A 24,892-nucleotide genomic window follows, 5' to 3' on the forward strand; every position below is an offset into this window, starting at 1 on the left:
CAAGATGCACTGCAGCAACTCGCCAAGGCTTCTTCGGCTGCACTTCCCAAACCCACGATCTCTTCCACCTAGAAGGACAAGGGCAGCAGGGGCATGGGAACACCACCACCTCCAAGTTCCCCTCCAAATCTCTCACCATCCTGACTTAGAAGTATATCGCCGACCCTTCATAGTCACTGGGTCAAAATCCTGGAACTCCTTACCTAACAGCACTGTGGGAGTACCTTCACCACACGGACTGCAGCGGTTCAAGAAGGTGCCTCACCACCATCTTCTCAAGGGCAATTAGGGATGGGCAATAAATGCTGGCCTTGCCAGCGACGTCCAGATCCCATAAGCAAATTTAAAAAAAACTGTCATAATGCAATTGCAGGTTTTGCCACTAGGTGGATCCATGGAAGGAGTTTCTGTTGTGCGTGGCCCAACTTTGTCACCATCTTGTACAAAGAACTTATATTTATCAACTGATTGTGAGCAATGCCATAGGCAATTTACTAATATAGCACCAAAGCTTTATTTTAAAAGGGTCAGTATCCCAGTGGCTGCTTCTGGATCATGGCTATTTTTTCATAGGTGTTGGCTACTATGGCAGAAATCCATGCCTACAGATCGCAGTCTTAGCATTTGTTGTGTTAGAAATGGCTGTGCTGAAAAATTATGCTTCTCATTTTCCATTTTGTAGCATTTTGTTGTGCCAAAAGGGCAGGCAAATGTCTGGGTTTCAGGACTTTGTCACTATCACAGATGCACAATAATAGCTTGAGGTGATGCATCCTTTTTCCCTCCCTTCTTGTGGAAAGGCGCTAGTCTCCATAACGTTGTCTCACCGCCTCTTCTTGCAGCAGAGAGGAGATCCCTGTATAAGCAACTAGCTGGGGGGAGCCCGGCTTTGCCAGGGCTGTTCTGGGCCGGGCGGTTTAAATCGAGTGCCAGGCTTTGGGGCCCTGTCTGTGTCCCTTTGTGAAACAATGGCTGGCAGATCCCTGAGATGAAAACGATTAGTCCCGCCCCCACACACACACACCGATTGGCCAACCATCAGGGGACCGTACTGTAGGATTGGTCAATCGTGACGGCACAGGATTGGTCGAACCTTGACGTCAAGTCAATCAATGCTAGCAGATAATGAGTTTAATTTTGAAGGTTTTTTGCATAAGGCGCGAACAATTTTCGTCCGACCGAAAAGTAAATACGCTTACCAGCGTCCCGGAAGCGTAAGCTTTCTTCGGAGGTAACGCGCGCGTAGGTACGCGGTATAACTTTCGAGCGCATAGCCGGACAGACGCACACCCGAGGACAGACAGATCGACCGCTTTATATATATAGATTTCATGTATTAACTAATTTGTTCTTACAATATGGCAAAACGCATTACAGCACCATTTGCATTATATCACTTTGCACTTTCTAAATTCCCAGCATTGTGGTGTAGGTAAATTGTGCAGCAGGTAATTGATATTTTTGCTAAACATGCTGTTAACACCAGCAGGGTACAAAAAAATGTTTTTTCTTTGTAAGAATATGTGTCTGTGTCCTGGTGTCAGATTATGATTTCTAACCTTTTTGGTATTAAATTGAATGAACTACCTAGTGATATTTTGACAGCGACATCTGTAGGAAGTTTTAAAAGCTCGCAATGTAATTCAAAACTATGTTCATCGGAAGAGTGAGGTTTTAATGTAAAACAACCACAAATTTATTTTTTTATGCTTTTTGTAATTTAAAAAATGTATAGCAATAGCTACAAAGAGGTTAAAAACAAGCACAGATGCAAATAAAACTACAAAATGTAAGAGAGTGGAAGTCACTGCACTATAGACAGCAATAGCATATTTTACAGTGATGAAAAGATTTAACATGGTTAACAATAGCCAGAGGTTTTATAAGAACAAGAGTGTTGAGCAAAGTAATATTACCAGGCATACTGGTTAGAGGGCACGAGGGAAAGTAGGACCCAGTTGCGGGGGGAAGGCTGGAGAAGAGAGGGGAGGAGGGACAGGAGGAGAGGAGGTGCGAAAGAGAGGAAGGAGGGAGAGGAAGGGTTTGGATGTGGTAGAGAAGGACCGGAGCAGAGAAGGATGGGGGTACAAGAAAATTATCTTTGCAGGGAGGGACAACCCAGGTTTTTGCCTAACTGAGGAGTGGGCAGCTAAACCTTCTGTCTGCCATACACAGGAATTCCTGTCTGTGGGAGGAATTATCACTCCTTTCATAAACAAGCCTCAAAAATGCTCTTCGTTGGAGGGGAAGAAGTGATTGGGGTGTGTGAGTCACAAAGCACTAGTGAGAAGGAGGATGACTCAAAGCAAGCTACCAAGAAACCACAACCAAAGAATTGCATCCATAAATGCTGCACATGCCTATTGCAATAGCTGCATTAAAATGCAAATACTCGTTTTTACTATAAACGATCAAACACTCGAGGTAGATTAAATCAATCGTTAGTAATGTGGAAAATTCATATAAACAAAGACAAGAGATATTGCAGTGAGTGTCTCAACAAAGACTAAACTCAGGAAGTTCGAATGGGTGATTGATCCAATACAGTGAGTCAGAAATTGAACAAAAGATTTTTGTAAGTTTTTGGTTCGCATTGAAAATGTAGACAGGAAAGAGTGCAACAGTCTACATGCAGATGGTTAATTTTTCTAATGCATACTTGCCAACCTACAAAACTCAGAAAAGCTGATGAACCGTTTCAACAAAGCTGGCACGGTCCCAAAAAATAACATACAAATGAAAAACAGACCTGTATAAAGGGCTATGACCAATGCCACTGATTTAAAGTTGATTGAAAAAGTTAAATTCCTCTTTATTGTATTGTATTTCAGGATTTTTATTAGTATTTGTTTTTCTATGAAAATTGAAACTCAATAGCTTTGCATATGACATACAAAAAGTAGATACAAAGGGAGTGCAGTGGGACGTGAACTTGCATTGACTTAAGCTGTAGCTTATACCCAGTATTCCATCAGATATCCTAGGGAGAAAACTGAAGTACATAAAAGTGCAATTTTTACAGTGGTGGATTTAGAGATTTTGAAAGGGGAAGTAAACTCTGGTGCAAAATTTAGTTCCTAAATACATGTCCTCTCAGGAAGATACATGGCAATTTAATGCGGATAAGTGTGAAGTGATGCACTTTGGGAGAAACAACATGGAGAGGCTGTTTAATCTGAGTGGTATTTTGAGGGGGTGAAAGAGCAGAGACACTTGAGAGTGCATATTCACAAATCTTTGAAGGTGGCAGGGCAAGTTGATAAGGCGGTTAAGAAAGCACATGGGATACGTGGCTTTGTAAATAGGGACAATTAATACAAAAACAAGGAAGTCATGCTAAACCTTTACAAGTCATTGGTTAGGCCTCAGCTGGAGTATTGTGTACAGTTCTGAGCACCACACTTTAGACAAGATGTCAAGGCCCTAGAGAGGGTACAGAGGAGGTTTACCAGGATGATACCAGGGATGAGGGACTTTAGTTATGTGGAGAGATTTGAGAAGCTGGGATTGTCCTTCTAGGAGCAGAGAAGGTTAAGGGGAGACCTAATAAAGGTCTGCGCTCACTCAGAGGTCGAACTCCAAACCATCGTCAACACCTTCACTGAAGCGTACGAGAGCATAGGCATAACACTAAACATCCGTAAGACCAAGGTCCTCTACCAACCTGTCCCCGCCACACAGTACTGCCCCCCCCCCCCCCCCCCATTATCAAAATCCACGACAAGGCCTTGGACAACATGGACCACTTTCCATACCTCGGGAGCCTTTTGTCAACAAGGGCAGACGTCGACGACGAAGTCCAACACCGTCTTCAGTGTGCCAGTGCAGCCTTCGGTCGCCTGAGGAAGAGTGTGTTTGAAGACCAGGACCTCAAACCCGGCACTAAGCTCATGGTCTACAGAGCAGCAGTGATACCCGCCCTGCTGTATGCCTCAGAGACATGGACCATGTACAGCAGGCACCTCAAAGCACTGGAGAGGTACCACCAACGCTGCCTCCGCAAGATCCTGCAAATCCATTGGCAGGATAGGCGCACCAACGTTAGTATTCTCGCTAGGCCAACATCCCCAGCATCGAAGCTTTGACCACGCTAAATCAGCTCCGATGGACGGGTCACATTGTCCGCATGCCCGATAAGAGACTCCCAAAACGAGCACTCTACTCGGAGCTCCGGCACAGCGCGAGAGCCCCAGGTGGGCAGAGGAAATGCTTCAAGGACACCCTCAAAGCCTCCTTGAAAAAGTGTAACATCCCCACCGACACCTGGGAATCCCTGGCCCAAGACTGCACAAAGTGGAGGAGAAGCATCCGTGAAGGCACCGAACACCTCGAGTCTCTTCGGGAGCAAGCGGAAGCCGAGCGCAGTCAGCGCAAGGAGCGCACATCAACCCAAGCATCCCACCCACCCGCCCCTTCAACCACCGCCTGCCCCACCTGTGACAGAGACTGTAGGTCCCGCTTTGGACTCATCAGTCACCTGCGAACTCATTTTTAATGTGGAAGCAAGTCATCCTCGGTTCCGAGGGACTGCCTAAGTGAGAGAAAGATTCAAAATTGAGAGGGGTTTTGGTAGAGCACGTAGCGAGAAACTATTTCCTCTGGCAAGTGGGTCGGTAACCAAAGGTCATAGATTTAAAGTAATTGGCAAGAGAACTGGAGAGGAAATGAGACATTTCTTCACACACTGGGTTGCTAAGATCTGGAACGTACTACCTAAAAGGGAGATGGAATCAGATTCCATAGGACTTTCAGAAGGCAATTGGACATGTACTTGAAGAGAACCAAATTGCAGGGTAATGGGGTAAAAGCTTGGGTGTGGGACTAAATTGAACAGCTCTTTCAAAGAGCCGACACAAGTGTGATTGGCTGAATGGCCGCCTCCTATGATTCTATTGATCAGAATGTTTAAAATAAAACATTCAATTAATTTCTTTCTAATGTTGGAGTCTGCCTGTGCTGAGTGAATAATAGCCTTTTCATTACCCAGCGTGCACTGTGTGGCAGAAACTGCTGCTGAACTTTGGTTGCAGTAGCCGTTGGCTCTTGCATTTCCATTTTATTTATTTATTTTTCACCCTGTGCTCCAATTGGACATCTCTCTGCCACTCTACAACAAGAGTATTAAGACTTGGCCACTGCGTAATAGAAAAAAATAATTTTCTATACAGCAATTCAACAACTTTATCTTCTCCAGACTGCCCCACGCTGAAGGACAAGCCCCGTAAGAGATTTTTTAGAGCAAAGAGTCCACTAGTGAAAGAAGAAAGACTTGCATTTACATAGCGCCTTTCACGACCACCGGACGTCTCAAAGCGTTTTACAGCCAATGAAGTACTTTTGGAGTGTAATTACTGTTGTACTGTTGGCAGCCAATTTTGCGCACCGCAAACAGCAACCTTTTTTATGTTGGTTGAGGGATAAATATTGGCCAGGACACCGGGGATAACTCTCCTCCTCTTCAAAATAGTGCCATGGGATCTTTTACGTCCACCTGAGAGAGCAGACGAGGGCCTCGGTTTAACATCTCATCCGAAAGACGGCACCTCCAACAGTACAGCACTTCCTCAGCACTGTACTGGAGTGTCAACCTGGAGTGGGACTTGAACCCACAACCTTCTGACTCAGAGGGGAGTATGCTACCAACTGAGCCACAGCTGACACACAAACGGGTGATGGGGGGAGGTGGGGCGGGGAGGAAGCTGGCTGTCTCTAGAGTTTAGAAGAATCAGAGGTGATCTCATTGAAACATACAAAATTCTTACAGGGCTTGACCGGGTAGATGCAGGGAGGATGTTTCCCCTGGCTGGGGAGTCTAGAACCAGGGGTCACAGTCTCAGAATAAGGGGTTGGCCATTTAGGGCTGAGATGAGGAGAAATTTCTTCACTCAGAGGGTGGTGAATCTTTGGAATTCCCTACCCCAGAGGGCTGTGGAGGCTCAGTCATTGAGTATATTCAAGACAGAGATCGATGGATTTTGGATATTAAGGGAATCCAGGGATATGGAGAGTGGGCGGGAAAGTGGAGTTGAGGTAGAAGATCAGCCATGATCTTATTGAATGGTTGAGCAGGCTCGAAGGGCCAAATGGCCTGCTCCTACTTCTTATGTCTGCACAGAAAGTGTTGGTTGGCAACTATGCTTGTTTTGCATTCTTCTAATTCCCTCTTTGTAAGATAGATGGAACCTTTTTTAAAAATCCTTGATTAGAGCACTCCCCTATTCACTCTTTGTTTGTTGCTATGCAGTAAAAATTCATGTATATTTTTCTTTTAAGAATACTTCCACATCACCAATTGTGCATCTTACTAACCTTCTCAGTGAGTCATTGCACTGGATGATGTACTGAGCCACACACCAGGAAAGCCCTTTGTTCAGTTCCCAGGCTGTGACGAATTAACCAATATTAATCGGAGTAGCTGCAGAACAGTACAGTTAGCCTCATTATCCCTGGACTAGAGAAAACCGGTCGACAAGGGTTCCCATTCCTGATTGTTATCCCATGACCCCTGTTAAAAGTGTGCATGTTTAGATTTCAGGCAAAAGCCAGATCCCTTTCCAGTGATGACCCTCATGGTACAATAGCTCACCAATATTCACTATCTAGACTTGCATATCAAGAATTTCACTTTGGTTGGGTACTAAGAAAGGAAAATTATGGTAAGAGGAAATAAATGGTGGAGGAAAAGTCTGTCATGTATACAGAACCCTTTTTGTAAGTACTGTAATTTACAGATTTAAAAATCAAGTAATTGTATAATAAACATATACATCTATTCCTGGTAGTTATGTGTGGTTCTGCTTCCTGATCCATTTCTTTCTGGAGGGTATCCTACAAATACAAAAGAATTATAAAGAGCTCTTTGTGTTGAATCAGAGATTCACCAAAAGTATGAACATTTTAATATGAGAGGCATCCTTAGCAAAAGACTCCCTTTTTGTACATAGTCATTTAGTCCTTGAGTTATTATAGTACATAATATGAATTGTAACATTAAGTTGTCTCACATATTGTATCAATCTAGTTGTAATGTTCAGTAATCAAATTGGATAAGTTTGTACTTCCCCAGCCTGTGGTAGTAATTTGCATCCAGCATTTCTCGCAAAACTTACTTGCCTTTAATAATGTAATGGCTTTAAGATAATTAAAAACAGTCGGTAAGTGTTGCAAGGAATATTTAGGAAATTAGCATTATTGTGCTAAATCTAAGTGCAAAGAAGTACTGATATTTTATAGACTAAACTTGAGGGATAATAATTCCATTAAATTCCAAAATAGCTGGTTGCCAGAGCAGCCTAGCAGTGAGGACGACCTGACTCGAGGGTCTCCATGCTGGTGAGGAAACAAAAATTGACTGAAGATATTATATCCTTCTATAAAGTGGTAGAGTATTTTCAACAAAAAGTGTTTATCCTCTCTTTCCCCCAGAATGTTCTTCCTTTTAAGCTTTTTCATCTTGGGATAGATAAATTGTTTCTTCGAAGACTTGATTAAAAGTATAGTGTAATGTTATGTAACTTCTGTGAGTGAGATTGTTGACTTTTGGAAATTATAATTGTGAGAGATAATTCTGCAAACAGCTCGCACCACCTCTTTCTCCTCTTCTACCCTCCCAAAAAAAGTTTAACTATAAATAGGCATCTTGCATGTAATTTAAAATATATTCTTTCTAAAATTAATGTCTTTTTCTCTTAAACTGCACACAAGTGAGATGTGATGCATTCCAAAGTATTTTCATTCTAATCTAAAATATAAATCAAAGTGTAATTCAAAACTTTGTATACAATTTAAACAAGCAGAAATCTGACTGTTGAAGGCTTTGCAACCATTAGAATTAACACAATTGGTGTATAACATTGACCTTATTTTCCTGTACTACATTAGTACCAGCAACATTTGCAAATTACTACATCCTGTATTTATAAAATGATTAGAATATACAGAAACATTAACTTATTTGAAAATAGCCCGCAGATGAAACTTTTAAATAAGCATAAGAAACATGATCCCCACAGGCTATGGAGGACATTCTTCTGTTTCTGAAATCAAATTATTTTTCATTTGCGGTCAACCTCAAGGGAGTTTATTATTGTGTGAAAACAGTATTGGCAGTTGGTATCCCTTACATACAAAAGGCCATTTAACCTTTTGCCTTCATATGAAAGTAATTTATTTCTTTGGGGAGGAGGGGGTTGGAAGGAAGATAGGAATGTGTAACTTGGACTAAATCTTCTAAAGTTAGCCAGAGTTAATGTCAATTCCTGAGCTTTATTTTTTTCCATTTCAGTGTTTTCTGTATTCTAATATGAAATTACTGTTATGTGAATGTGTTTTCTACCAAATAACAAAGATTATGCAAAATATGATTAATCTAATAATGTTCTTCAGTAATAATGTAACATGGGCTTCTCATCTGACCCAGTAGCTAAAGGGAAGGAAAGTCCTAGGGGAATTCATTTTTTCCAAAGTATGTGTTCTTTATTGTTTAATGGGAAAAATATATTTATTAAAATTGATTTCTTTAAATCAAATTTGCATTCCCATTGAATCGTGACAGATTAGGTCTCTTCACCACTAAACTGGTGTCAATAAGAGAGTAGCCCCATATGTCCTGGGGCAGTTTCATTGACTGCAATCGGGGCGTTGACTTAATCAAGAGCCACTCAGCCCAAAAAATGCGCTGCAAGCAGGTAGTATATTTTTCTGGGTTGTGGTGGTAGCAGATTGTCTCCCAGGCTAATCTACATTTGTGGCTACTATAGCAACCAGTAGAGCCATGTCATGGAGCGGCATAGTATTGGGGAGACCCAAACTGATGGTTGCTTAAAAAACTTGATTTTTCTTTAATCACTTTTTATAAAAATGTTACCAATATACAAGGAGTGAGCACTCTTCTAGACTTTCCTTCCCCCAAATTCACTATGTGGTGTGGTACTAAGCGTCATAGAAACTCCCATGTTTGATCATTTGATGGGGCCTGAATTAGCAAGTGGAAAACTTCCCACCTAGATCACCATGTAGCAGCCCTTCCCTATCTTTCCCTTCCTCCCAGCCTTAGCTAGAAAAACACCCGTGTGGACATGAACTGAAATAGGATGGGGTTCAACTGTGATGGCCACCACAGCTGAATTGCCCAATGATGCTTGCTTTCTAGGATCAGACATGAAGAACTGACACTTGAGTGTACTAGTGTAGCTGCCTGTGGAACTGTACTAAAGTATGCGTTGCTGACTTCTGTAAAGTGATAAAGGCGGGGGGATATTGGAGAACAAAATGATTTAATATAATTTTGAAGAAATACTGCAGATAAGACCCAGCATTACCTTTGTGATTAGACTGTAAAAGTCCTGTATCTTTTTAAAAGTAAGATATATTTTTTAAATAACTCATGATACAATAGCTGACCTAATCATAGTCACCTTCTGTGCCTCAGCTTCTCATTGAGAAGAGTCATGCTGATTGAATGTTGGTCATTCCATCACGGGATGAAGATTTGAAGAGGAGAGAAACAAAGAAGGGACAAATTGAGCTGGAAGTCTTATCCAATCCCGCTGTTTTCTTTTGGATTGAAAGTGGAAAGACAGAGAAACTGTGAAATATCATGAGTGTTTCAGAAGTTGGGCCAAACATGGACTGGTCTGATCTGCAGACTTTTAATCTCTTTGGGAACCAAAGATTGTTGAGCCATCTGGAGCTTATAAACCTAATTTCCTTTTGCCAGATTGAAATATCTGTTTGATTTTGGTTATCTGACAAACTGTCTGATACTGAGTATCCTTTCTTCTTAGAAACTGGTGGTGGAGAATGTTGACGTGCTAACACAAATGAGGACCAGCTTTGACAAGCCAGACCAGATGGCAGCACTCTTCAAAAGATTAACATGTGGGTATTGAGTATGTTCTCAAATTACCGAAACTGGGGAGACAATGTAATGATTTTGAAATCTGTGTTGACACAACCTCCCTGTTGCAATGAAATTATACTTCTGAGCATTCCATCTTCACATTTCACACAAGAAAATCACAAGGATATCGAATACTGTAAATTTTTAAATCTTGCACTTTGCCATAATTTAATACAAATTACAGGGTATTGCTACTTCCGTTTAAAGGTGTGTCGGTTTTTTTTAAAGGGGGAAGAAAATGACCGAACCCTTTCTAAACTTAGTCAGGGCAGACTTCAGTTACCAAAAACAAAACCATAATTTGTAAAGGCTTTTGTGTTCTTTCAGTACCTATACATTTTTATTTACCAAAAGCTTTTTTTTTGGCTTGCATGTGATTGTTAGGATATGAGGCTGGGAAAACAGACTTTGGTCCCAATAATTTTACTTTAGTGAGAAACATTTGGGCTTGACTCTATTGAAAGTTGCCAGAGAAACTTAACCCCATGCACTCCAGTCAATAGACCTCCTCCTTAATATTGTTCCATGCTGGAATGATTTCAGATTTTCTAAGACCCAAGTGTTGTATTTGGTGTGCAAATTTTTAAAAAGGGATGGCAGCCACTAGTTCTACTCCACTTATATTCTTTTGTATTTTTGCCAAACTAAACCTGGCAGTATTGAAAAGGTGGTCTGTTTATTAAGTGAGAAAGGTGCTGATTGGTAACATAGGGAAAGGCAAATGACATTCATCAGGATAATCATTTTTATATTCACTTTTGTTTAGAAGAAAATCACAATGCATTTCATAGTTTTGTCTTTTGTAGTTTCATCCAGGCAAGGAAGGAAATTACAGAAATTCATTTTTGGCTCTTTGTTGAAATTACTTGGCAGGGTATTATGGTGATGAACATAAAAACAAATCTTGATTTGGGCAAAGCCTTAATCTTTTCCCAGCAGACTTTGTAACCTAACTTAAGAGTGCACTGCAGCATTCCACAGTAACTAGTTGTGGAGACGGGTAGCTGTTTTGAGACAGGTTATCAGCTAACTCAAAACAGACAAGGGGTCAACCTGGGACCTTTGTGCAATGTGCACTTGGGCATTGGGGAGAATTAAGTGTCTTTTTCTTTTAAATCTTGGCTTTAAAAAAAAAAAAAAAGTTTAATGCTAGATAATGGTTTAAATCCTTACACCTTGGTGCACTGGCTTTGAGTTGAATTAAGTTTCCTTAATTAAGTTGAATTAGGTGGTAAACCGAAGGAAATCTGTAATCAGTCCAGCGGACTTTACTGTAAGGACATTTTTTCTAGATCCTCCGCAGCTCCTGATTTCCTATCTGCTGAGAAAATAGCAACACTGGTCTGGATTTTCCATCCTGCTGGAAACATGTCGTTTTTCAATTAAAATAGTGCCTGACGCGACAGTCTGATAATTGTGTGGGGAGGAGGAGATGCTGGAAAGGGAGGTTGGAAAAATTAGATTAGCCCCACCTCTATCCACATCATCAAAGGAGACAGACATGAGAGCCACGTTAGATCTGTCCTAGAGTGACCTGGAAACACAGGAATTCTGTTTTATTGAATACTGTTATTTTAATGAATAATTAGCACTTCCAAAAAATTCTGGAGCAGGACTTGCTCAGGCCACAAACTATTAACAATTTTACTTTGGTGCAGATATTTTGTCTTAATGTAGTTTATAATGCTTGTTACAATTTAGCAAAACACAACAATAATTGTGTTTTTTTTTCCGCTGTATTTAGATTTTGGCAATATTTAGGAAAATATCTAAAGCTACACAGGAACATACTGGTAAAATATAAATTAAAGGCTCAGAGCTTTGATAACTGAAGGGATAATTACTCTGCATTTCAAGTTCTGAAATAGACACTCATCCCATGCAGTGCACTCTGATGAAGCGTTTAAAGGTTTTGATTCAACAGGTATATAAGCTTGGTGTTGAGACAGAAAATAGATGAGAACTAGCTCTGCGTAGTGTCACCAGCTGTTGCTTTTTTACATCACAGCAACAATTTAGTATTGCAACATTTCATTAATTCATTTCTGTTTTTAAAATGGAATTAGTTCTACCAGCACCCAAAAATAATTGGGGAAGAAGAGCTAACTTTGGCTTTGTCCTTCGTTATAGTATCTTAACTAAAATGCCATCAAATTTAACCATGCTTAAGTGGCATTTCATAAAACGTCCATTCAAAACTCTACATACTCTCGATACATTCTATATATTACCTTCAAGCAATTTAACCTATCCTTTTTGAAAAAGAATAGTCTTGGAACCACCCATATTTCACACAAGAATATTTCAGAATATAACTTTTTTTTTAAAAGTCCGCAACACGTAGTTTCTTTGTACAGTATATTGAAGTTTAATTATTGGGTAATTAATCCGAAAGACTGCTGAAAATGTTTCAGTGCAGTGCAAGTCCATGTATAAAAGCTACTGATTGACCTGTTGTATGTTTGGCACATATTTTGTGCATTATTACTGATCGGTCTCATGAATAAAATTTCTAAATAACACTGCCTTCTACTTTTTGTGTCCTTAACTAATCTAGCGGTTGACAGCGTATTGAAGAGGATGACAATAATTGGTGTTATCTTATCATTTCGTTCACTAGCGCAGGAAGCACTGAGAGATGTAAGTACTGACAGAGTTGCATATATCCTACGAATAATTGTCGTCAAATTACTGAATGCTGTGTAACAACACTAGAAATAGCATTGGTGTCACTAGATGAGGAAATATTTTACAAGAGCAATGGATTAAAGGGACTCCTGAGGGAAAAAAAAAAAAAGTTTGTTAGCCAGAATATAATAAACATTCTAACTTCTAACAAATGTCACTCCATTATTTGCAAATGTTCCTTCCATTATTTAAGACGGGGAGGGTGAAACCAGAAAACTGCAGGCTTGTCAGTTTACTGTCCGTTGTGGAGAAGTTACTGAAATATAACATCAAGGAGAGCAACTGAGCATTTGAACAGTCTGCGTGGAATTGTGAAGGGTCGGTCATGTCTGACTAATGTAGCTGAATTTTTTGAGAAGGTCATTAATGATGCTCCCTCTAATTTTTTTGGGGGGCCACGCAATGGCTGCGTGGCCCATTCAAAAATCTACGCATGTGCGGTTTTTGCATTTAAAAGCTGGTGAGCCGGCTGCGCGGGAACTCCAGAGCACTGTACAACCTAAAGGGAATATTGGTCACTAACCAGGTGGACAACGACAACAACTTGCATTTATATAGCGCCTTTAATGTAGTAAAACGTTCCAAGGCGCTTCACAGGAGCGTTAGTAATCAAAATTTTGACGCCGAACCACAGAAGGAGATATCAGGACAGATGACCAAAAGCTTGGCCAAAGAGGTAAGAACATAAGCAATAGGAGCAGGAGTTGGCCATATGGCCCCTCAAGCCTGCTGATCATCGACCTCAACTCCGCTTTCCCGCCCGATCTCCATATCCCTGGATTCCCCTAGAGTCCAAAAATCTATCTATCTCGGTCTTGAATATACTCAGACTCTGCATCCACATCCCTCTGGGGCAGAGAGTTCCAAAGATTCACAACCCTCTGAGTGAAGAAATTCCTTCTCATCTCAGTCTTAAATGGCCTACCCCTTCTCCTGAGACTATGGCCCCTAGTTCTAGACACTCCAGCCAGGGGAAACAACCTCTCAGCATCTACCCTGTCAATCCCCTTCAGAATCTTGTATGTTTCAATGAGATCACCTCTCATTCTTCTAAACTCCCGAGAGTATAGGCCCATTCTGCACAATCTCTCATCATAGGACAGCCCTCTCATCCCAGGAATCAATCTAGTGAACGTTTGTTGCACTGCCTCCGAGGCAAGTATATCCTTCCTTAGATAAGGAGACCAAAACTGTGCCCAGTACTCCAGGTGTGGTCTCACCAAGGCCCTGTACAATTGTAGCAAGACTTCCTTACTCTTGTACTCCAACCCCCTTGCAATAAAGGCCAACATGCCATTTGCCTTCCTTATTGCTTGCTGTTACCTGCATGCTAGCTTTCTGTGTTTCTTGCACAAGGACACCCAAATCTCTCTCAACGCCAACATTTAAAAGTTTCTCACCATTTAAAAAATCATCTATTCTTCCTACCAAAGTGAATAACCTCACATTTCCCTACATTATACTCCATCTGCCACCTTACTACCCACTCACTTAGTCTATCTATATCCCTTTGCAGACTCTGTGTTCTCCTCACCGCTTACTGTCCCGCCTAGCTTTGTATTGTCAGAAAACCTGGATACATTACACTCGGTCCCTACATCTAGGTCATTAATATAGATTGTAAATAGCTTGGGCCCCAGCACTGATCCTTACGGCACCTGACTAGTTACAGCCTGCCAACCTGAAAAAGATCTGTTTATCCCTACTCTGTTTTCTGTCCATTAACCTGTCTTCTATCCATGCTGCTATGTTGCCCCCAACCCCATGAGCCCTCATCTTGTGTAATAGCCTTTTATGTGGCACCTTATCGAATGCCTTTTGGAAATCCAAGCATACTACATCCAGTGGTTCCCCTTTATCTACCCAGTTACCCTAATAAATTTGTCAAAAATGATTTCCCTTTCATAAAACCATGTGGACTCTGCCTAACCATGTTATGATTTTCTAAGTGCCCTGGTACCACTTCCTTAACAATGGATTACAGCATTTTCCTGACAACTGATGTCAGGCTAACTGGCCTGTAGTTCCCGGTTTCCTCTCTCCCCTCCTTTTTGAATAGCAGTGTTACATTTGCTACCTTCCAATCCGCTGGGACCGTTCTAGAATCTAGGGAATTTTGGAAGATCACAACCAATGTATCCACTATCTCTGCAGCTCCCTCTTTTAGAACCCGAGGATGTAGGCCGTCGGTTCCAGGGGATTTGTCTGCTTTTAGTCCCATTAGTTTCTCTCTTACTTTTTCTCTACATATATTAATTACGTTAATTAGACCCTTGGTTCGCCACCATTTTTGGTATGCCTTTTGTGTCTTCTACTGTGAAGACAGATACAAAATATTTGTTTAACGTTTCTGCCATTTCCTTATTCCCCATAATCATTTCTCCTGCCTCAGCCTCTAAGAGACCAGTGTTTACTTTTGCTACTCTCTTCCTTTTCGCATCCTTGTAGAAACTCTTGCAATCTGTTTTTATATTTCTTGCTAGTTTTCTCTCATTCTATTTTTTTCCCTTTTTTATTAACTTTTTGATCATCCTTTGTTGGTTTCTGAAACTCTCCCAATCCTCAGGCTTGCTGCTGTTCTTTGCCACATTATAAGCTTCTTCTTTCAATCTAATGCTATCCTTAACTTCTTTAGTTAGCCACGAATGGATCACTTTTCCCGTGGAGTTTTTGTTAATGGAATGTATTTTTGTTGAGAATTATGAAATATTTCTTTAAATGCTAGCCACTATTTATCTACCGCCATACCTTTTTAATCTATTTTTCCAAACTACCTCAGCCAACTCGCCCCTCATACCTATGTAATTGGCTTTATTTAAGTTTAAGACTCTAGTTTCAGACTTAGAATTTCACATTAAGTTTGAGAGTGACGTGTCTAACATATTATGATCACTTTGCCCCAGAGGATCCTTTACTGTGAGATTGCTGATTAACCCTGTCTCATTACATAATACAAGATCTAAAAGAGCCTGTTCCCTGGTTGGTTCCATGACGTATGATTCTAGGAAGCTGTCCCGAATACAATCCATGAACTCATCCTCCAGATTGCCTTTGCCAATTTGATTTGTCCAGTCTATATGAAGATTAAAGTCCCCCACGATTATTGCATTACCTTTGTTACAAGCTCCTACTATTTCTTGATTAATATTCTGTCCAACGGTATAGCTACTGTTAGGGGGCCTATATACTACTACCACCAGTGTTTTCTGCCCCTTGTTATTCCTTATCTCCACCTATACTGATTCTACTTCCTGATCTTCCAAGCCGAGATCCTTTCTCTCTACTGTCCTTAGGTCATCCTTTATTATCAGGGAAACCACCCCCCCCCCCCCTCTTTTCCATTCTGCCTGTCGTTTTGAAACGTCAAGTACCCTGGAACATTTAGTTCCCAACCTTGGTCACCTTGCAACCACGTCTGTAATGGCTATTAGATCAAACCCATTTATCTCTATTTATGCCACTAGTAGGTTTTAAGAAGCATCTTAAAGGACGAGAGAGAGGTGGAGAGGTTTAGGGAGGGAATTCCAGAGCTTCGGGCCTAGGCAGCTGAAAGCACGGCCACCAATGGTGGAGCAATTAAAATCGAGGATGCGCAAGAGGCCAGAATTGAAGGAGTGCAAAGATCTCGGGGAATTGTAGGGCTGGGGGAAGTTACGGAGGGCGATGGTGGGGGGTGAGGTCATGGAGGGATTTGAAAACCAGGTGGAAGATGCGACGCCAGTCAGGGCAGCATTGGAATAGTCAAGTCTAGAGGTAACAATGGCATGGATGAGTGTTTCAGCAGCAGATAATCTGAGGCAGGGGCAGAGATGGGTGATGTTACGGAGGTAGAAGTAGGCGGTCTTGGGGATGGAGCAGGTATCTGGAAGCTCATCGCAGGGTCAGATGTGAGGCCAAGTTTTCGAACGGTCTGGTTCCGTCTCCGACAGTGGCCAGGGAGAGGGATGGATCGGTGGCTAGGGAATGGAGTTTGTGGCGGGGACCAAAGACGGTAGCTTCGGTCTTCCCAATATTTAGTTGGAGGAAATTGCTGCTCATCTAGTACTGGATGTCAGACAAGCAGCGTGATAAATCGGAAGTAGGTGGAGGAGTTGAGAAACGTGGCGAGATAGAGCTGGGTGTCGTCAGAATGCATGTAGAACCTGTCAGGTTTTTGGATGATGTCACCGAGGGGCAGCATGTAGATGAGAAATAGGAGGGGGCCAAGGATAGATACTTGGGAGACTCCAGAAGTAAAGGCGTGGGAGCCGGAAGAGAAGTCATTGCAGGTGATTCACTGGCTATGACTGGATGGATAGGAATGGAACCAGGCAAGGGCAGCCCCACCCAGCTGGACGATGGGCATTGGAGGAGGATGGTGTGGTCAACCATGTCGTAGGCTGCAGACAGGTCGAGAAGGTTGAGGAGCAATAGTTTACCACGGCCACAGTCATATATGATATAATTTGTGACTTTGATAAGAGCTGTTTCGGTACTGTGGCAGGGGTGGAAACCTGATTGGAGGGATTCAAACATGGCGTTGCAGGAAAGTTAGGCATGGATTTGGGAGGCAACAACACGTTCAAGGACTTTGGAGAGGAAAGGGAGGTTAGAGATTGGTCAGTAGTTTGCAAGGACGGATGGGTTAATGGCAGGTTTTTTGATGGGGGTGGTGACAGCACAGTTGAAGGGGAAGGGGGGCAGTACATGCGGAAGGGGAACCGTTAACAATATCAGCTAATGTGGACACCAGGAAGGGAAGCTTGGTTGTCAGCAGTTTGGTGGGAATAGGGTTGAGAGAGCAGGTGGTGGGTTTCATAGACAAGATGAGCTCAGAGAGCATCATATGGGGAGATAGCAGAGAAACTAGAGACGGATGTGAGTTCAGGGCTTGGGCAGGGGGCAACCTTAGAGGAAGTTTTGCCTGGTGGGCCAGAGGAAAGGAGCGAAGCGGCAGAGGCTGCTGAACGGATAGTCTCAATCTTAGTGACAAAGAAGTCCATGAGCTCCTCGCACTTGTTACTGGAGGCGAGGGTGGAGGGGGCAGGGGGCAGGGGAGAGGTGTTTAAGAAGACAGTTTGTAGTGAAGAGAAGCCGGGAGTTATCTTTGCATTCCAGGATGATCCTCAGTGAGAAACTTGGAGTGGTATTTAGGTGGGCGGTTTAGAACGAGGATTTTAAAAGAAAATATGGTGAGATGCTCAAAGGAGGAGAATGTGCCAGAGGAGTTGGGGGGGCAGACTAAGGTGTGATTTGGTGGTGAGGGCCACACAGCCACCACAGCAGTCTGGGCGAAGCAAGTGGTGGAAGGTATAGCCAGGTGGGGGAGGCTTCATTAAGTGGGAAGGTGTCATCAACCGTCAGCCAAGTTTCTTTCAAGGCCACGATTTTGAAGCAGTCATCCACAATAAGCTCATGGATGGCAAGGGCCTTGTTCACAAATGAGCGAACATTCTGGAGGAAGATGCGGAGAGGGGCGGCGATGGCTGATCCACTGGCAGAGTCCATAGGGTCACTGCTGGGAGGGGTGAATGGGACAGGAAGGTGATTGGCAAGATTAGAGCCCCACGGGCACGCTGGGCGGGAATGTGAGTGAGAGTAGGTTGGGGCAGTTGGGGTTGCTGCTTGCAAGGAGGCAGTAATAAGTGCCTCAATAGAGAGGCACAAAGGGAACCTGGAAGCTTACCTAAGAGGGAATCAAGCCTGGGATGGCAGGAGGAGAGCAGGAAGATTGAGGAGTGCTGAATGGTTGGGGTAGCAATTTGGTGGGGCAGAGTATCCAAGAGGCAAGGAATGAAAGGAGGCATGATGACAGGAGAGAGGGGCCAAGGAGGGGTTAAGAGATGAAGAAAAATCAGTGGGGGGGGGGGTGGTGAAGAGAAGGGCTCGGGTCCGGATCGGCAGCAAAAATGTGCACGCGAATGGACACAGAAACTCAAGTTACGTAGCAATGTATATATAGCAAATTGGGATAGATATGTCCTGGTAATAAACGAGGAATATAGAGGAGACAATAGGGAGGGAGTCTAAAATTATATTCGAGGTCCCGTGGTGGGATAAGTTGACGTAGATAGGGTGGAGTCAGCTTGGAGTATCGTCAAACTGATGTTCAGGTTCAGAGATAGGTGTGGAGGGAAAATGAGTCCAGAATCTATTTGAAAGGTAGAATATCTTGAGACACTGCTGGAGATATTTCTGTGGGAATAAAGAGCCAGGAGGTGTGCCGAATCGATTGTGGGATAGAAAAACTGTGGCAAAGTCGGAGTTCACTAAGATCTAGAAGCAGTGAAGAAATGGATTTTGGCCCACGAGAATGAGTTTCTAGCCAAGAATCTCACTGTAGCAAAATAATACTGAACCACCAGTAGGGCAGTCATAAACTCAGCAGGTAATAGCAGTGTTGAGGATGGGTTGTAAACTAAACAAAGTTACCATTAAAAATTAAGCTACTGAATAGCAGATTAGAGTCATGGCAGCGGAGTCGTACAGTGTAGTCCAGTGGTAGTGTAGTCTTGATGACAGAGAAGTCCAGGAATTTGGAAGCCAAATTTGAGCTAAGATCCAGTGCTCACTGATAAAAAAAAACAAAGCGCAAGCATGGTTGGGGGATGGGCAGCAGGCCCAGGCAACTTTAAACTTGCAGCTTGAACTTCTAGTTAAGGCTAAAATGCACCCACTATTGGAACCAAGGGAACTTAATCGGTGGAAGAGAGGGGATTTGGGGAGAAAGGGCAAAAGATGGCCAAAGAGAGAGTTGCACAGATAAGGAGCACCCTATGAGGCATCTTCACGCATGGGGAGTGTCTATTAATGTTGCCTATATGGACTTCCAGAAGGCATTTCATAAGGTTCCACATGAGATTATTAACAAAAATAAAAGTGCACAGAACTGGAGGTAACCTTGTGACATGGGTTAATAACAGGTTGGGAGGTTGGCGACAGAGAGTAGGGATAAAGCGAATGTACTCTGTACTCTGGTGGGATGTGACAAGTGGTGTTATCCAGGTATCTGTACTGTGGCCTCAGCTTTTCACCATATATATCAATGACTTGGACAAAGGAATAGAGAGTTATATATCAAGTTTGCAGATGACACTAAGTTAGGAGGCATAGTAAATTGTGTAGATGGAAGCAGGAAGTTACAAAGGGATATAGACAGATTGTAAGTGAGTGAACTCCATCTGCTACAGTTTTGCCCAATGTGGGGAAGTGTGAGGTTATCCACTTTGGATCCAAGAAAGATAAATCAGAATATTTTCTTAATGGCGAGAGACTAACATTTTATAAGAAGAGCAAAAGGATTTGGATGTCCAGGTACACAAATCACTGAAAGCTGGTATACAAGTACAAAAAGTAATCAAAAAGGCTAATGAAATGTTGGCCTTTATCTCAAGGGGTTTGCAATACAAAGGGGCAGAAGTTGTACTTCAGTTGTACAGAGCCTTGATCAGACGCCATCTGGAGCACTACATGCAGTTTTGGGCACCACACCTCGGGAACGATATACTGGCCTTGGAGGGATTACAGTGCAGATTCACCAGAATGATGCACGGCTTCAAGGGTTAAATTGTGAGGACCGGTTACTTATATTCCTTTGAGTTTAAATGGTTGAGGGGTGATCTAATTACGGTGTTTTAAATGATAAAAGGATTTGATCGAGTAGATACAGAGAAGCTATTTCCTCTGGTGGGGGAATCCAGAACAAGTGGGCACAATCTTAAAATTAGAGCTGGGCCATTCAGGAGTGAAATCAGGGAGCACGTTTTCACAAAGGGTAGTGGAAGTGTCGAATTCACTCCCCCAAAAGACTGGATGCTGGATCAATTGAAATTTTCAAGAATGAAATCCACAGATATTTATCAAGTAATGGTATCAAGGGATATGGGTTAAATGGTGTATAGGTACAGGTCAACCATGATGTAGTTGAACGGCGGAATTTGCTCGAGGAGCTGAATGGCCTACTCCTCTTGTATTCTATTCACTCTGTATACAATCTGCTCTTTGTGTCAGCACCATCGCACTTGAAAGCATCACACTTGCAAAGTGTATACCATACTTGCACGTAATTGGCTCAGATATATTCATAAAAGAACAATAAATTACAGCTGAGCAGGTAGATGTACCAGGAAACAAGTAGCAGGAGAGCATGAAAACTACCATTTCAAGAATCAACAGTCAGCCAACAGATAACAAAACAACTTAAAAGGAACAGAAGGGTAACCAATGAACTCATTCAAAGTATATTTTTGAAAATACATTCGGATGCCATCGTATTTCAGTAACCTGAGGATATATCGATAATATATAGTCTCATGTAGAGTGCACATTTTCTGTATGTGGAACATTCCCTATATAGTTGTCACATCATATCCATTACTCCTGTCTGTAATACTTTACTGTGGGACTTAACCTTGCAATTTCCAGCCTCATTTCTTATTTTTACCTCTGGCTCATTTTTCCTATTTGACACACTCCTTCTGATCTTTCAGGTTTCTGAACTGTAAGCAGCAGCTCTTCTTGCCTCGAGCCCATGATCATCAGGCAATTCGAGCTGTTGCTGCCTCCCCATGATACCTGGCTGATTTCTCGCTGCATTTCCAGCCTGTAAGTTGTTGAAAACACTTACTGCGCCTTGCTGCCACTGACCTCATCTGCATGTGGCCCAAGAATCAACTGCTCCATTGGGGCTTTTCTTTGGCAGCTGCTACCAAGTTCCTGGAACTGCCAGGAACTTGGCGGGAAAAGCGCTTGTCGTGCTGTGGGATAATGAGGGGGAAGGTGGGAAGCACTGAAGCCCCAAAATGGATGAGATTTTAAATCGCATTTTCCCAAGTCTCCTCAATCCTGCTAGACTGTAGCTCCTCCTACTCCACACTACCAGACCCAAGTTCCGCCCTCCCCCGCACCACCCCCCCCCCCCCCCCCCGACTCTACCAGATCATGCCCCTACCAGCCCCAATGCTCCAGCACCTGTCTCCCCTTATCTTGCGGACTTTCGAAATCCTATTCCCAGTACTCTTGTGCCTCAGAATCATCATCTCTCAGTGCAAGGAGCCAGACCCAAGGCCCTGCTGCTTCCAGATTCTGAGACCTTCTTCATCGGCTTCCAAATCCCGAGACCCCTCTCTGAATGCCTCAGGATGCCAAAAACTCCTTCGCAGCACTGCCAAACCTGGACCTCTTCTACCAGCAGGAAAAAGGGTTAATACAAGAGTGGAATTTTCATTTCTGAGGACTGGGTATTTGTAATTGAGACTTTTAGCACGTTTTGATGATGAATGTGATCCCTAGGACTTGATTTGCAAACCTGCTAATTACCTAATAAGTTGACTATTTCTTTATCAGGTCCTGTCCTGCCACATTCCCTTCCTTGTAAGTTCAGTTGAAGATTTCAAGGACCACATTCCAAGGGAGACAGATATGAAGGTAATGGTGTTTACATGCTAAATTTTAAAGACTTAAGTATTTATTTATGCGTATATTTTGATCATTTGAAGTAGAGTGCCCATTAGTGCTAATTAGGTAGGGCTACAGTTTGCAGAAAGCCAACCTTGTATTAATTAGACACATTTAAATTTTCATAAGATTTTTGTATAGTCATTTAATATGCTGCATACATCAATATAATAATTCTTGCATATGGTGTGCACTTCCTGTCTACAAATCTTACTTCCTCTTAATAATAATAATAATTCAACTTTATTGTCATTGCACAAGTACATGAACAACGAAATGTGATCTTGCAAGCTCCCATGACTGGGAGAAGCAAAGCCGCTGCGTCGGTGCGCGCCGCCATTCCATTTCCACCATTCCTCCTGTCCGACAATCTTCAGCCCACCGCCCGGGCCTGCTCACCAGCCGCTCCTCCCGTGGCTCCTCCCGTGACCCCTCCCGTGACCTTCTCACCAACCGCCCCTCCTCGGGGCTCCCTCCGTGACCTTCTGCACCTGGTCTTCCCTGATGGTCACCCCTCCAGGTACTAACCAGGCCTGGCTCTGCTTAGCTTCCAAGCCTTGCCAGTGACCCAGTCCCTAGTCCCTGAGTAATGCTTTTTATGTTGACGTTTGTAATGGAAACTCTCTATGTAAACATATACAATGGGGGGAAGCTACTAAATGCAGTAGATTTGGCCTCAACAAATTGGGCTTTTGGGAAGTAATCCAGCCAGCGAGCATTAAATAATTAGTGTATGTAATTGAACTTCAGCACTAGTCCAGCAATTAATTGCTAAATTCAATAAATTTGTCCCCAACAATCCAAAAACTCCTTGGCCGGGGTCACGCCAAGCAGTGATTTGGTTAACTAAATAAATGTGCTGTGAATGTATCCAATTGGGCTTCGGGTTGGGTTGCCAACTCTGTCTGATTGGACATAATCCTGAAGGTGCCTCCAGCCACCCCACCCCCACACTCCTGCCATTGGTCGTCCTATACTTGCATCGCGTCGCCTTTCCACGCCAATAGGAAAGTAAGCAGACTCTTCATTACCTCATTGGATGATTCTTGACTGCCAGTCAAGCAGCCTTTTTTCCCCATGTCCAATATTTTTTTTTTAATCACTAATGAACAAAAGTGTACAAAGAAATTTTTTTTTAAAAACATTTTTTTGTTAAATGCCACTGTGGATTTAATCCTGGGTTGCTCGCAGCAGTGTCCTGGAGATTAATCTTTAATTCCTTGCGACTCCGGGTCAATCCTGGTGGGTTGGCAAGCATCTCAACCACAAATTAATGTATTAAATAATTGCAACTGAATAGATGCAATCAGGCTTCAGGAACAATAGCGCACCCACAAATCAATTATGTGACCCTCTAATTTCCTATCACCACCACTATACCATACACACTTCCTTTATAAAATGCTATTCCTGAGACTTCTGTAAGCAATTCAACAGAAGATCCATTTGAATAGATTAAGATTAAAACATTTTTGTATCTACTTATGTTTTGGATTTAGTAACAAGATTTCATATGCATATTGTGTAAAGAATTTTATTTAAAGATTTATCTTCTTTAGATAAATTACCTTAAACCTAAAATGTGTTGGATTTTTTTGTCTGTAAATGTGGTTTCTTAACATATGCAGGTTGCAATGAATGTGTATGAGCTTTCTTCAGCATCTGGTTTGCCTTGTGAAATTGACCCAGCATTGGTGGTAGCTCTATCATCGCAGAAGTCAGGTATGTGACTGCATGTGCAACTGGGCAAATCAGTGCATCTTCAGATGGGAGACCTTTTGAGTTTGTATCTTACGAAGTTTGTTCAATAAAAGTTCCCCTTTTGGGGGTTCTGGTGCAGACTTAAATGTAAGATCAGATTGTTAGCCTGGGAAAATTCAGTATAACTGAATCATAGAATAGAATGGTTATAGCACGGAAGAAGGCCATTCAGCTCGTCAAGCCCGTGTCGGCTGTCTGCAAGAGCACTTCAGCTAGTCCCACTCCCCTGCCTTGTCCCTGTAGCCATGCAAATTTCTTTCCTTCAGATACTTATCCACCTCCCTTTTGAAAGCTGTGATTGAATGTGCCTCCACCACCCTTTCAGGCAGTGAATTCCAGATCTTAACCACTCGCTGCGTAAAAAAGTTTTTTCTTGCTTCGCCTTTGGTTCTTTTGTCAATCACCTTAAGTCTGTGTCCTCTGGTTCTCGACCCTTCTGCCAATGGAAACAGTTTCCCTCTATCTACTTTGTCCAGATCCCTCATGATTTTGAACACCTCTATCAAATCACCTTTCAATCTTGTCTGCTCCAAGGAGAACAACCCCAGCTTCTCCAGCCTCTCAACATAACTGAAGTCCCTCATTCCTGGAATCATTCTCGTAAATCTTTTCTGCACCCTCTCTAAAGCCTTCACATCCTTCCTAAAGTGTGGTGCCCAGAATTGGGCACTCTACTCCAGTTGGGGCCGAACCAGTGTTTTATACAGATTCATCATAATTTCCACACTTTTGTACTCTATACCTCTATTTATGAATCCCACGATCCTGTAAGCCTTTTTAACTGTTTTCTCAACCTGCGCTGCCACCTTCAACGATTTGTGCACACATACCACCAGGGGTCTCTGTTCGTGAATAACATGTTTAATCAGTTGGTCACACCGCAGGTAAAGGTTGCACGGGCAGAAAGGGAATGGGTAACCACCAGGCAGATTAGTAGGCGCAGGCAGGTAGTGCAGGAGCCCCCTGTGGTCATCCCCCCCCCCCCCCTTCAAACAGATATACCACTTTGGATATTGTTGAGGGGGGGATGGCTTATCAGAGGAAGGCAGCAGCAGCCAACTTCCTGGCACCAGGGGTGGTTCTGCTGCACAGGACGGGAGGAAAGAG

At 42.7% G+C, this 24,892-nt stretch overlaps 1 protein-coding gene across 8 annotated transcripts in view; it reads left to right on the forward strand.

Annotated features, from left to right (window-relative positions):
• nckap1 (NCK-associated protein 1) overlaps positions 1 to 24,892 on the forward strand; it is a 247,554-nt gene that overhangs the window by 154,823 nt on the left and 67,839 nt on the right. For all 8 annotated transcript variants that reach the window (XM_085985938.1, XM_085985933.1, XM_085985932.1 and 5 more), the window contains 4 exons: positions 9,786 to 9,879; positions 12,459 to 12,541; positions 21,914 to 21,994; positions 23,653 to 23,746. In XM_085985938.1, coding sequence (XP_085842064.1) covers positions 9,786 to 9,879; positions 12,459 to 12,541; positions 21,914 to 21,994; positions 23,653 to 23,746 — 352 coding nt within the window. The remainder of the gene's footprint in view (positions 1 to 9,785; positions 9,880 to 12,458; positions 12,542 to 21,913; positions 21,995 to 23,652; positions 23,747 to 24,892) is intronic.

This window comes from Somniosus microcephalus, chromosome 4 (genome assembly GCF_052327205.1).
Source record: "Somniosus microcephalus isolate GS21.2 chromosome 4, FLI_Smic_1.0, whole genome shotgun sequence".
Classification (NCBI taxonomy): domain Eukaryota; kingdom Metazoa; phylum Chordata; class Chondrichthyes; order Squaliformes; family Somniosidae; genus Somniosus; species Somniosus microcephalus.